The sequence below is a fragment of the Balaenoptera musculus genome, chromosome 8 (assembly GCF_009873245.2).
Source record: "Balaenoptera musculus isolate JJ_BM4_2016_0621 chromosome 8, mBalMus1.pri.v3, whole genome shotgun sequence".
Classification (NCBI taxonomy): domain Eukaryota; kingdom Metazoa; phylum Chordata; class Mammalia; order Artiodactyla; family Balaenopteridae; genus Balaenoptera; species Balaenoptera musculus.
Window position 1 is genome coordinate 4,122,962 of NC_045792.1, and position 13,992 is coordinate 4,136,953.

The 13,992-nt window shown below is 47.3% G+C and overlaps 1 protein-coding gene across 7 annotated transcripts in view; it reads right to left on the bottom strand.

Moving 5' to 3' along the window:
• The window catches only part of ST14 (ST14 transmembrane serine protease matriptase), a 41,437-nt gene that overhangs the window by 12,566 nt on the left and 14,879 nt on the right, over positions 1-13,992 (bottom strand). For all 7 annotated transcript variants that reach the window (XM_036860348.1, XM_036860347.1, XM_036860351.1 and 4 more), the window contains 6 exons: positions 4,992-5,151; positions 4,642-4,769; positions 4,336-4,406; positions 3,638-3,795; positions 3,399-3,434; positions 2,877-3,117 (listed from right to left, as the gene is read on the bottom strand). In XM_036860348.1, the coding sequence (XP_036716243.1) occupies positions 2,877-3,117; positions 3,399-3,434; positions 3,638-3,795; positions 4,336-4,406; positions 4,642-4,769; positions 4,992-5,151 (794 nt within the window). The remainder of the gene's footprint in view (positions 1-2,876; positions 3,118-3,398; positions 3,435-3,637; positions 3,796-4,335; positions 4,407-4,641; positions 4,770-4,991; positions 5,152-13,992) is intronic.

Sequence of the window (13,992 nt, forward strand, 5' to 3'; positions counted from 1 at the left end):
GATTATCATAGTAAGTGAAGAAAGACAGAGAAAGACAAATATCATACGATATCACCTATATGTGGAATCTAAAAAAAAATGATACAAATGAACTTATTTACAAAACAGAAACAGACTCACATACATAGAAAACAAACTTACGGCTACCAAAGGGGGAAGGGGGGGAGGGATATATTAAGAGGTTGGAATTGACATATACACACTACTCTATATAAAATAGATGATCAACAAGGACCTACTGTATAGCACAGGGAACTCTACTCAATACTCTGAAATAACCTATATGGGAAAAGAATCTGTAAAAGAATAGATATAAGTATAAGTATAACTGAATCACTTTGCTGTACACCTGAAACTAACACAACATTGTAAATCAACTATACTCCAATATAAAATTTAAAAATAAAATTAAAACAAATTTTTAAATTTTTAAAAATTTAAATGAGTCAATAAAGAAAGAAATGGAGAAAAGAAATCTCCCCCCCCCTCAAAAAAAAAAGTGGTGGTCCACTTCACTGGACCACCAGGGAAATGTCAGGGGACTTCCCTGGTGGTCCAGTGGTTAAGACTCCGTGCTTCCAGTGCAGTGGGCATAGGTTCAATCCCTGGTTGGGGAAATAAGATCCCACATGCTGTATGGTACAGCAAAAAAAAAAAAAAAAGAAAAAGAAAAAATGTGGCAGGACTGAAATTCAGACTCAGCACTCAGGCTCCAGAGGCCTCACGGCCAAAGGGCGTGTCATGTGCGCTAACCAACGCCACGGCCTGCAGCCATTACCAGTGACAGTCAGAGACACACTACTCACCTGGGAAGATCATCATAACATACGTCATCTTTACAAGGCACATAACAAAACCAAGTGTACCATATAATCCTATTTTTAAATAAATACACAAACATACACATAGCAAAAAATTCTGTAAGAATGTGCAACACACATTTAACAGCGATTATTTCCAGATAGTAAGATTATGAGTGGCGTCTGTCCTCTTCGTACTTGTCTGTTCTCCGCTCTGCCAACCAGGACCAGGTATTCATTTGTTTTTTGTTTTTTGTTTTTTGTTTTTTAATTTTTATTTATTTATTTATTTATTTATTTATGGCTGTGTTGGGTCTTCGTTTCTGTGCGAGGGCTTTCTCTAGTTGCGGCAAGTGGGGGCCACTCTTCATCGCGGTGCGCGGGCCTCTCACCATCGCGGCCTCTCTTGTTGCGGACCACGGGCTCCAGACGCGCAGGCTCAGTAATTGTGGCTCACGGGCCTAGTTGCTCCGCGGCACGTGGGATCTTCCCAGACCAGGGCTCGAACCCGTGTCCCCTGCATTGGCAGGCAGATTCTCAACCACTGCGCCACCAGGGAAGCCCTATTCATTTGTTGTACAGTCAATCAGTTAGAGAAACAGAAAGAAACCCTGCATGAAAAGGGTGTTTAGACCGAAGTCCTGGCTGTGAAGCTGTGGCGGCAGATGGCTCCCTCCTGGTTTGGGCCTGAAGTTTAGCCCCTTATTAGTTGTGAAACGTCTTCCACAGACAGCAGTGGAAGGCTCTGGTCCACTGAGTTGGGAGCGGCAGGGGGAAATGAGTGAAGGCAGGTCACCCCCACCGGCAGCCTCCGATTCACCTCGGCACCCTCAGCAGGTGCAGCATGCCTTTTCTTAATTGAAGTACAGTTGATTTACAATGTTTCAGGTGTACAGCAAAGTGATTCAGTTATACGTAGATACATTCCTTCAGATTTTTTCCACTATAGGTCATTACGAGATATTGAATATAGTTCTCTGTGCTCTACAGGAGATCCTTGTTTATCTATTTTATATATAGTAGTGTGTACCTGCTATCTATGCCTTTTTATTTACTAGAACCCTGATGCTTTGATACCTGGGGCTTGCTCACCCTGGAAAGGCAGCCCCACCCCCCAGGCTAGCCAATCCCTGGAGACAGTAAAGACTAGGGTGAGACTTGCACATGCAGACTAACCAATCCAGAGCCCATACCCCAACACCTTCTCTGTGGAGTTCTCCTGCTCTGGGCCACTCTCCACCTGCCCTAATCACCCAGGTACCAGACGACTGGAGACAGCCCTAGGCCCCAGAGCCCGCTGGAGTTATTCAAACCAGCCGGTCCGAAGGTGCTCCCCTGCCCTGCCTTGCCTTGCCTTTCCTGGAGAATCTACAACAAAGGCTCTTGCCCACGTTTTCCTCCAGCCCCCTCTGCCTCCTGATGACCCTGGTGCTTCCCCATATGGCCCTGTGTGGTCCCTCCTCTCGGGAACTGTGAGTAGCAAACTATCTTTTCAACTGTTGACCTCACTATCGCTGAGTAACAACGAGACCTTCATTTACAACAGCAGGTGGAGGAATTCCCTGGTGGTCCACGGGTTAGGACTCGGCACATCCACTGCCATGGCCTGGGTTCAATCCCTGGTCGGGGAACTAAGATCCCACAAGTCTCGTGGAAAGAAAGAGGGAGAGAAAGAGAGAAAAAGAGAAAGGAAGGAAGGAAGGAAGGAAAGAAGGAAGGAAAGAAGGAAAGAAAGAGAGAGAGAGAGAGAAAGAAAGGAAGGAAGGAAGGAAGGAAGGAAGGAAGAAAAATACAACAGCAGGTGGCACCTCCACTCTGGCAGGTAAAAGACAGGTGAAGGAGTGCCCAGCATCTAGGGACCCGTGGGCCTCCGGCATCCTTGCCAAGGCTGACAGTCACCTCTGCGGTGCTCCCCTGCGGCTCGGGCCGAGGACCACGCCACACCTGCTCCCTGCTGCCTGCAAGTGGGCAGTGGCCTGAGCCTCCAGCCTCCACTGCAGTCATTCTGGAGGCCCAGCCTACCATGGGCAGCCGCCAGGCTCCTACTGCCCACCTCCACTCGCCCGGGACACTCACTGCACCACGGCCCGGGGTTCCACGGGGCTCAGGCTGTCATACACAGTGACCAGGTCACTGTCACGTTTGTCACAGGTCGCGACGTCGAAGCTGCGGAAGGTGAGGCTCAGTGTGGAGTCAGCGTCCCCCCGCAGGGTCCACTGGCAGCGGGCGTGAGACGGGTAGGGGCTGTTGGGGAAGCCGGGCGTGGTGAAGCGGGTCGGCTCGCTGCCACGGGTGTGCAGGGCAAAGCTGCAGCTGTCTGTGTGGGGCAAGAGGATGTGGGGCAGAGCTGGGCAGGGCCACGCGGGGAACAACCAGGACCCCCGCCTGAGGCGGCGAGGCACCCAGGCCTGGCCCCTCTGAGGTGTCCCAGGCTGCCCTGGACCCGGGAGAGACTGGGAAGCGGGCTTCTCATGGCCCGGGAAAGGCAGACGGATGTGCTGGCCAACAGCACCGTGTGACTCTGGGGGACCCCCTCGACTGCAGGGGCATCTGGCCACATCCCCCCGCTTCTCCTTCGGGAGGAGGGCGCATACTTACTGTCCTGGGTGCTCTGTACTGTTCTGGGGTCAGTGGCTGAAGAACAAGAGGGAGAAGAAAGCATTTACTGACATGTCTATTTCCTTATTCCTGCTTCCTTACTGCCCTAAAGGGAGGTGCCCGGCCAGCAGGCAGCCTCCTCTCCTGGGCACCGGCTCTGGGAGAGCTGGCTCCCCCTGCCACGGTCCAGGGCCTGCCCCAGGCCAGACAAATGCCCGCCCCCGCGCCGCTGCACTCACGGAAGGCCACCACCGAGGTCAGCACGAAGGAGCTGACAGCGCGGGCCCGGGGTGGAAGCGTGACCACGTGCTCCTGCGCCAGGGCCTGCTCGGCCTCCCCCACCAGGTGCTTGGGGACGCTGAACTCCGACCAGTAGTAGGCGATGACGCTGCCCTCGCTGGGGAGAGAGGGCGAGCCTGAGGCGCCGGGGCCCACCCCTCCCAGGCGCCCGCTGAAGACGGGGCAGGACTAAGAGCCTCCCGAGGGGCCTCACCAAGAGACCTTCTCCAGGCCGGGCCGGCCCCCAGGCTCTGGTACGCCCACCCACCTGCTGGCCCCTTGAGCCAGAGGCCTGGGCCCTTTCCTCTCACAGCCTCACGCCCAACCAGACGTGCTGTGTTGCGGGGGGCAGTGCAGCTCAGGCTCAGGAGCGGGAAAAAGCCTGGAATGGAGTCTGGGTTCTACCTCTAGCTTGGGCACATGGAGGCACAGCTCCTTGCGCCTGTTTCCTGAACTTGAAAGGGGCTGACAATGCCACCTGCCACGCAGCACCCATAAAGATTCAATTAGACCAGCAAAAGCAAAAGTACTTTGGAGGTAAAGTCAGGACAAGGACTGGGGCCTTGGCTCTCTAGGCAGGACCGCGCGGCCTCATGACTCCGCAGGCCCCAGACACTGCAGCACAGCAGCGCCTTCCCGCCGGCCTTCCAGCACCCACCTGAAGGCGGTCACAGCTGACTTCCTGTAGTAGGGGCCCAGGACAGGGATCCCGCTGTATAAGAGCTTCAGCTGAGGGAAGGAGAGGAGGCTGATGGGGGTCCAGAGAGCACCCACGACCCCGGCCCCCCACCCAGGCTGCTCCCTCCCTCCTGGGACCCGGGCCCCCTTCCCAGGTGCCCGGGAGCCCACATCACACACCAGCCCGGGCATCTGGGAGCAGAGGGGAGCCTCCTTCCTGCTGGGCGAGGGTGTGCGTGCCAGAGCCGGCAGCAGGGCCTGGGCTCTGCCCAGGGATGGGACTCACCGCCTCCTTCACCTTCTTGGCCAGGTTTGCAAACTCAGTGGAGCTGGAGTTCTCATAGGCATCCAGAAAGTTCTCGTTCGTGATCCTCAGGTAGCCATTGAAGACCTTCTGGACCCGCACGTTCCGGTCTGTGAGAGACCAGCGAAGGACAGTGGTCAGAGGAAGGGACACACGCCCTCCTGTCCCCCCACTGTCACAGCTGCCCTCAGCCGCCCCGGGGGAGCAGGCCCTGAGCCCCATCACCTCCCCGTGGGAGGAGCCCTCCTTTCCCTCCCCCCCAACCGCACCCTCCCTCCCTCCCGCTCACAGCAGGCGGCCCTGGGTGGGCCCCTGGAGAAGGGTCCACTCACGCTGGAAGTGCCACGCCAGGAGCCCCGCCATGAGGGACAGCACCAGAAGGCCGGCCAGCACGGCTACCGGCACCACCCACCGCCGCGGGCCGCCCTTCTCCACCTTCCTGGTGTTGTTGGCCGGCAGGAACTCCACGCCCTCCTCAAAGCCATTCATGTTCTGAACAGAGAGATCAGTGCACTGCCGCTCAGAACCCCCGGCCTCAGCAGCCTCCCAGCCCGGCTCGGGCAGAACCTTTCCACGCTGTCAGCTCCACCCAGGAAGGAAAAGCCAGGCCAGAAGGAAGCAGCAGTGACCTCCCCTCCACGCACCCCCAGGCACGTGCTGCTTAAGGGTTGTGAGTTTCAATAAAAGGGAAGCGAACAGCCCACCTGAACCCAGTCATTGAGGCTGTCAGCTACGTGAATCATCTTTGACGCAGGAGGATGCCCAGATGTGGGGACAGAGGGCCCAGCCCAGGGCCAGGATTGCCTCGGGCAAGCTGCGCTGTACGCCCTAACCCCAACCCTTGCTCCACCGATGTTTAACCGGCCAAAAGTAAAAAGGCAGTGAACTGGGCAGCTCTGCCGTGCCACTGCAGGACAAGTCACTCCGCTCTGAGCCTGAAGTCTCCCAGTCCAGGACCCCAAGGTGAGCTGAGAAGGCCAGGTCTCTACTGGAATCCACACCCAGGCTCAGACCCAAGAGCATGAAAAACAAACAAAACTTCCAACAAACAGGATGGCAGGGGGTCTCCAGGAAGAGGGGGGCATGAGTACGGGCGGGCAGGTGAGGTGTCTGCAGCACGCGATGACAGGTTGGCAACTTTTCCGCCCTCCGACACACACTCTATCTGCTGCCCTAAACCCAGGGAGGGGCTGTGCCCTTTTATTCATTTATGATTATTGTTTTTTAAAATTTTATTGATTTTGTTTTTTGCTGTGTTGGGTCTCTGTTGCTGCGCGCGGGCTTGGGGCTACTCTTCTTTGTGGTGCGCGGGCTTCTCACTGCAGTGGCTTCTCTTGTTGCGGAGCACGGGCTCTAGGCACACGGGCTTCAGTAGTTGTGGCACATGGGCTCAGTAGTCGTGGCTCACGGGCTCTAGAGCGCAGGCTCAGTAGTTGTGGCGCACAGGCTTAGTTGTTCTGTAGCATATGGGATCTTTCCAAACAAGGGCTCGAACCCGCGTCCCCTGCATTGGCAGGCGGATTCTTAACCACTGCGCCACCAGGCAAGTCCCGGGCTGGGCCCTTTTAGAGTTAACTGCCTCATACCTACTCCAACAGGGTGTGTAATAAAAGCAATAGCCCCACCCCAAATTCCACAGATGTGGCCATTTTTAAGTTTACAGATTTGGTGTTTTGGTATTAACCTCATAACTGTAAATGATGTGCTTGAACTGCCATTTCATGATTTGTCACATTCAAACATTACCTATTTACTCACTGTTGTGAAAGATTCTCCCCACTCCTGCCACATCTGGATACTCGTTTCTCTAACTTTAGTTTCCTAATTGGTTATATTTGTGACTTTATCTAATATCAAACACAGCTAACCCTACCACAGTAATCATATTACAATATATAAATGTATCAAATCAACACGGTGTACATCTTATTATGTCAATTACATCTCAAAAAGAAATAAATTTTTAAAAAGAAAATAAAAAACACAGCCCAGAGGCACTTAAAATGTTTCCAAGCTGCTTGTTCTGGAATTTGTCTCCATATTTCTAAATAATATGCCAATGCCAGTAACTCTTTTTTTTTTTTTTTTTAAAGAAATTCACATTCTTTTATTTATTTATTTATGACTGTGTTGAGTCTTCGTTTCTGTGTGAGGGCTTTCTCTAGTTGCGGCAAGTGGGGACCACTCTTCATCGCGGTGCGTGGGCCTCTCACCATCGCGGCCTCTCTTGTTGCGGAGCACAGGCTCCAGACGCGCAGGCTCAGTAATTGTGGCTCACGGGCCCAGTTGCTCCGTGGCATGTGGGATCTTCCCAGACCAGGGCTCGAACCCGTGTTCCCTGCATTGGCAGGCAGATTCTCAACCACTGCGCCACCAGGGAAGCCCCAATGCCAGTAACTCTTGATTCATCTATATAAAATATAATCAGCTGACTTCCTATTATGATAGGGTGGATTTCGATGTCCTTCCTTCTCTGTCTCTCTCACCCATCCTCCCAATAGTTATGGGGCTAAAGTTTAAAAAAAATTATATCCATACTGTATGTTTTCATTATTAGCCTTTGAAAATATTGTTCACTATTGTTTCCTTCTCACTACAACTGAGTTGTTTTTCCTGCTGTGAATATTCATTTACTTGGGTTTCTTTTTAACATACACCCAAGTCATTCCATACAATCTAAGAGCACTGCAATGTTCTTCGAATCTTCCACATATAAAGTCTGTCAAAGAACCTCTCCTTTCATTTTCCTCCTGGGGGCACTCTGTCCTTTCCCACAGCTGCTGTCTGGAACTTCCCTCACCATCATCCTGGGAAGTTCCTTCAACTCCCTCTTGTGTGTATGGTTTGACGTTGTTTTGTTTTGTTTTTGTTTTTGTCTTTTTGGACGCACTGCACAGCTTGCAGGGTCTTAGTTCCCTGACCAGGGATTGAACTCGGGGCCATGGCAGTGAAAGCACCGAGTCCTAACCACTGGACCACCGGGGAACTCCCAACTCCCTCTTGTGTTAAAACCCCTATTTCCTGGATTCCATGTCTTCATCTCTCTTGGCTTACTTCATTTGGGTGGAACACATACTTCAGTAGTTTCCAGAGAGGGACGTTTCTTGTGACTTTACATGTTTAGAAGGACCTTAATTCTGCACTCATGTTTGTTGATGGTTTGGCTGGGTATAGGACTATAAGTTTCAAATAATTTTCACTTAGAATTTTGAAGGCTCCAAAGTTTTCCAGCTTCTAATTGTGCTTTGGAGAAATATGATAATAGTACAAATCCATTATTTTCTTTTTTTTTTTTTTTGAGTTTCTTTAGGAGTTTTTGTTTAAATTCCTCTACTTTTTTTTTTAAATTTATTTATTTATTATTTATGGGTGTGTTGGGTCTTCGTTTCTGTGCGAGGGCTTTCTCTAGTTGCAGCAAGTGGGGGCCACTCTTCATCGCGGTGCACGGGCCTCTCATTATCACAGCCTCTCTTGTTGCTGAGCACAGGCTCCAGACGCGCAGGCTCAGTAATTGTGGCTCACGGGCCTAGTTGCTCCGCGGCATATGGGATCTTCCCAGACCGGGGCTCGAACCCGTGTCCCCTGCATTGGCAGGCAGATTCTCAACCACTGTGCCACCAGGGAAGCCCCCATTATTTTCTATTCATGATTTGTTGTCTTTCTCTGAAAGTCTTGAGTAAATGCTTTGAATTGGGTCTTTAAATTTCACTACACTGAGCTCTCCACCTGCCCTTTGAATCTGGAAACTCATATCTTTCAGTCTGGGGAACTTTCTTGTATTATTTTGTAGATTATGTCCTCTCCTGCATTTTCTCTCTTCTCTTTCTGTAAGTTCTATTATACTGATCCTCTGCTTTACTTATCCATCTTGTTTTGTAATCTTTCTATTGAGTTTTTCATTTCTGCTATCAAAACTTTCATTTCCAAGAGTTCTTTCTTATTTTATGAATTTTGGAGGCAAAATCTTCTCATCCTGATATTTCTATTGAGTAACTTTTCTCTGTTGTTGACCTTCTCTTTCGTGTTGAAGACTTTCCTCAAATGCTTGAGGATGTGTGGCTGTTTACTCATATTTAGGAATGAAGTCCTAAAGGTTGTTCAGAAGCTCTGTGGGCATGGCTTGTCCACAGGTGGCTTCACCTTGAGCCACAATTCAGTGGCTAGCCAGATATTTCACTGGGCACTCCCAACTGCTAGGCTGTGTAGACCTTTTCTATGGGATGGTTTAGTTACTGCAGAGAATAGTTTTCTAATCTTCTGGGTGGGGTGATTTAAACCCAGCCACTACCATTCAGAACATGGGAGAGAAAAGACCTGTGACTGTTTTCCCCTTCACTTCAGCCTTCTGGCACCTGCTGTCCTCAAGTCTGGAGAAATCAATTTCCCATCCCTTATGGGGGACTCATGGGTAGGAGTAGTTTTGTTTGGGATGGAGGTGGGGCTCTGGGGATTTCTAACAATGCCCTTCCCTGTCTCACCTCTATCTTCCATAAATACCTGAGCCCAATTCCCGAGTCTGGCAGAGGATGTTATCAGAGAAATGTTAGAAGAATATTTCCAAGCACCAAAGAGAGGTATGTCTCTTCAGATTGAAAGGGCTCACTGAATGGTGAGAAAGATAAATGAAAAAGCACACATAACAAAAGATATCATGTTGAAATTTCAGAACACCAAAGCTTAAAAGTACATCCTCTATTGCAAATGACATGACTGACAAGGGCTTAATTTCCAAAATATACAAAGAAGACATACAGATGGACAATAGGCACACAAAAAGATGCTCAACATCAATAATTCTTAGAGAAATGCAAATCAAAACTACAATGAGGTACACCTCACACCAGGCAGAATGGCCATCATCAAAATGTCTACAAATAATAAATCCTGGAGAGGGTGTGGAGAAAAGGGAACCCTCCTACACTGTTGGTGGGAATGTAAATTGGTGCAGCCACTATGGAGAAGAGTATGGAGGTTCCTTAAAAAACTAAAAATAGAGTTGCCATATGATCCTGCAATCCCATTCCTGGACATATATCTGGAGAAAACCATAATTTGAAAAGACACATGCACCCCAATGTTCATAGCAGCACTATTCACAATAGCCAAGACATGGAAACAACCTAAATGTCCATTCACAGATGAACGGATAAAGAAGATATGGTATATTTATACAATGGAATACTACTCAGCCATAAAAAAATGAATTAATGTCATTTGCAGCAACATGGATGGACCTAGAGATTATCATACTAAGCGAAGTTAGTCAGAAAGAGAAAGACAAATACCATATGATATCACTTATATGTGGAATCTAAAATACGACACATGGGAATTCCTTGGTGGTCCAGTGGTTAGGACTCCACGCTTTCACTGCTGAGGACGCAGGTTCAGTCCCCAGTCGGGGAACTAAGATCCCGCAAGCCACAAGGCGCGGCCAAAATAAAAAAAAAAATTAAAATACGACACTAATGAACTTATCTACAAAACAGAAACAGACTCACAGACATAGAGATCAGACTTGTGGTTGCCAAGATGGGGGGGGGCGGGGGAGGGTTGGACTGAGAGTTCGGGATTAGCAGATGCAAGTTATTATATACAGGATGGATAAACAACAAGGTCCTACTGTATAGCACAGGGAACTATATTCAATATTCTGTGATAAACCAGGAAAAGAATATGAAAAAGAATATATATATGTAACTGAGTCACTTTGTTGTACAGCATAAATTAACACAACATTGTAAATCAACTCTAGTCCAATAAAATAAATGTTTTTAAAGGAGTACATCCTCTACACGCCTATCTGGCTATTTTTCCCCCTCTCTCATATTTTACATTTCTTTGTCATTTAGTTCTATTTTGGGATTTTTAAAAAAACTTACTCTCATAAACCTTCTATGGAATTTTTAAAATAGTTTCACTGAGGTACAACTGACATAAAATAAACTGTACATGTTTGAAGTGTACAATTTTTGGCATATGTATACACCCATGAAACTATCACCATGATCAAGGTAATGAACCTATCCATCACCTTCCAAAGTTTCCTCCTGGCTCTTCCCTCCTTTCCTTCCCGATTCCCTTTCCCGTCCCCAAACTACCACTGATCCGCTTCCCATCAGTAAAGATTAGTTTGCTTCTTCTAGAACTTCATATAAACGGAATTAAACAGTATGTACTCTTTACTGTCTACTTTCACTCAACATATGAGATGCACCTGTGTTATTATGTTTATTATATTAACAGTGCATTCCTTTCCAGCGTTGAGTAGTAGCCTACTGAATGGATATAACACAATATGTCTACTTAGTCACCTGTTAATGGATATTTGTGTTGTTTCCAGGTAGGGGTGATTACAAATAAAGCTGCTATAAACGTTCCTGTATGAGTCCTTGTACTGATATATGCTTTCATTTCTCTTGGGCAAATACCTTGAGTGGAATAGCAAGTTTGTATGACAGCTGTATGTTTAACTCTTTAAGAAACTGCCAAACTGTTTTCCAAAGTGACTGTACCATTTTACATTCCCATCAGCAGTGTGTGAGAAATCCAGTTGTCCACATCCTATCCAACACTCGATGTGGTCAGTCTTTTACATTTTATCTGTTCTAATAGAAGTATCTCACTGTGGTTTTAAGTTCCTTTTCCCTACTGACTAATGATGTTGAGCATCTTTTCAGATACTTGGTTGCCACCTGTTTATCTTCTTTGGTGACTTATCTCTTCAAATCTTTTGCCTAGTTTTTAAAATTGGTTTGCTTAGTTTCCTATTACTGTATTCTGGTTACAAGTCTTTTATGAGATATATATACTTTGAAAGATTTTCTCCTAGTCTGTGGCTTGGATTTTCATTCTCTTGACTGTGTCTTTTGAAGAAGAGAAGTTTTTCATTTTGATGAAGTCTAATTTATCAGGTTTTTCTTTATGGATTCTGATTTTGTGGCTGTATTTAAGAAATCTTTACATAACCCAAGGCAACAAGGATTTTCTCCTATGTTTTCTTCCAGTAGTTTTAATGTTTTAGGTTTTTCATTTGGGTGTAGAATCCATTTTGAGTTAACAATTTTTTTTAATGGTGTAAGGTATGGATCAAAGTTCTTTTTTTTTCTTTTTTCTTTTTTTTCCCTTTACATATGGATATCCACTATCATCTGTTGTGCAGACTATCCCTTTTCTACTGAATTGCCTTTGCACCTTTGTCAAAAATCAGTTGTCCATTTATACACGGGTCTACTTCCAGACTCTATTATATCCCATTGATCTCTTTTTCTATCTGTATGCTAATACCACCCTGTCTCCATTACTGCAGCTTTGTAAGTCAAAAAAGCTATTGAAATAATAAGTGAGTTTAGCAAGGTTGCAGGATATAAGATCAGTATCTAAAAATCTATTGTACTTCTATACATTAACAATGACCAATTGGAAATTAAAACTAAAAAAAACCCCAAAAACCCTTACAATAACATCAACAATATGAAATACTTTTGGGAAAATCTGACAAAAGATGCAAAACACCTGTACGCTGAAAAATACAAAACGTTGGTAAGAGGAAATTTAAAAGACAGAAATAAATCAAGCAATATCCTGTGTCATGGATTGGAAGACTCAAGAGAGTTAAGATGTCTGTTCTCCTCAAATGTGCCTACAGAGTCAATACAATCTTGATCAAAACCTCAGCAGGCTGTTTGTAGAAACTTATGAGCTGCTTCTGAAATTCACATAGAAATGCAACAAGCCCTGAAAAAGAATAAAACTGGAGGACTTACATCACCGGATCTCGAGATTTACTAAAAAGGCAACAAATGTTTTTATTTATTTATTTATTTACTAATTTATTTATTTATTTTTGTCTGCATGGGTCTTCGTTGCTGCACACGGGCTTTCTTTAGTTGCGGTGAGAGGGGGCTACTCTTCATTGTGGTGTGCGGGCTTCTCACTGTGGTGGCTTCTCTTGTTGCGGAGCACGGGCTCTAGGCACACGGGCTTCAGTAGTTGTGGCTCGCGGCCCTAGAGCGCAGGCTCAGTAGTTGTGGCGCACGGGCTTAGTTGCTCCGCGGCATGTGGGATCTTCCCAGACCAGGGATCGAACACGTGTTCCCTGCAATGGCAGGTGGATTCTTAACCACTGCACCACCAGGGAAGTCCCCAAATGTTTGTTTAATTTTAAAAAATTATATATTTCATTTCCAAGAGTGACTTTTATCCTTAGATGGTTCTTTTTTGAGCAGTCTTTTCTATTTTATGAATGCACTACCTCCTTGTTCTTTCTTAGGATACAAACTTGCTTGTTTTTATATTATCTTCAGAATCTTGTCTTTGCCCTTCTAGGCTATAGGTTTGCTTTAAATGTCCAATGGTCCTTGGTTGTCTAATCATACTTGAAAATGAAAAAACAGTAAGGCTTTAGCTAGACTCTCTGAGCAGACTGTGTAAGGTTTTTTTTGTTCTTTGTTTTTTTTTTTAATCTAGGCACACGGGCTTCAGTAGTTGTGGCATGCGGGCTCAGCAGTTGTGGCTCACAGGCTCCAGAGCACAGGCTCAGCAGTTGTGGTGCAAGGGCTCAGCTGCTCCACGGCATATGGGATCTTCCCGGACCAGGGCTTGAACCCGTGTCCCCTGCATTGGCAGGCAGACTCTCAGGTCCCTGTGTGTCTATGTTTATATGTGTTGGAAGAAATGTAACATAATAGTTTAATATGTTTATTTTCAATGTACAGGGTAATTTCACAACTGTTTTCTTACCCAAGCCTCACAACAATCCTGGAATCATGCATGACTGGTGCCCTCACTGCCGTTCTACGGAAAGGCAGGGAGAAATGGTGACCTTGCAAGATCACACAGTCACTGGGCGGCAGCTCCAGATTTGATCCTGATTTTCTACCTCCCTGTGGTCAGCTTCCAGGACCCAGGGAGCAAGTATTCTGGGATATGGGAAAGCAAACTCCTTGGGAAGGGGAAGGTGGCCAACAGCATGGACAGCGGAGGCCAAGGGCCACCCCAGCCTGGCCGTGGAGCAAGTTGTCAGCCGTGGCGCCGGCTCATAGGCAGGGCCCTGGTCGTCCCTGCACTGTGAATACCAGGCTCCACTCAGCCCAGAGATGCTGTTTAATCAGTAACTAGACGACTTCCTTTTATTACCCTACTCTTGGCTCCATTTTCACGCATATTAGAGATCATCTTGCCTAACCCAGTCCTTTCACTGATAAGGAGACTGAGGCTGAGAGACAGGGAGTGACCTGTCCAAAGTCACAAAGGGAGTGGATCCAGTAAAGCAGCAAAGCGGGACAAGCCACGCCAACCCTCGTCGGGGTTTCACGGATGCACGGGATTGGG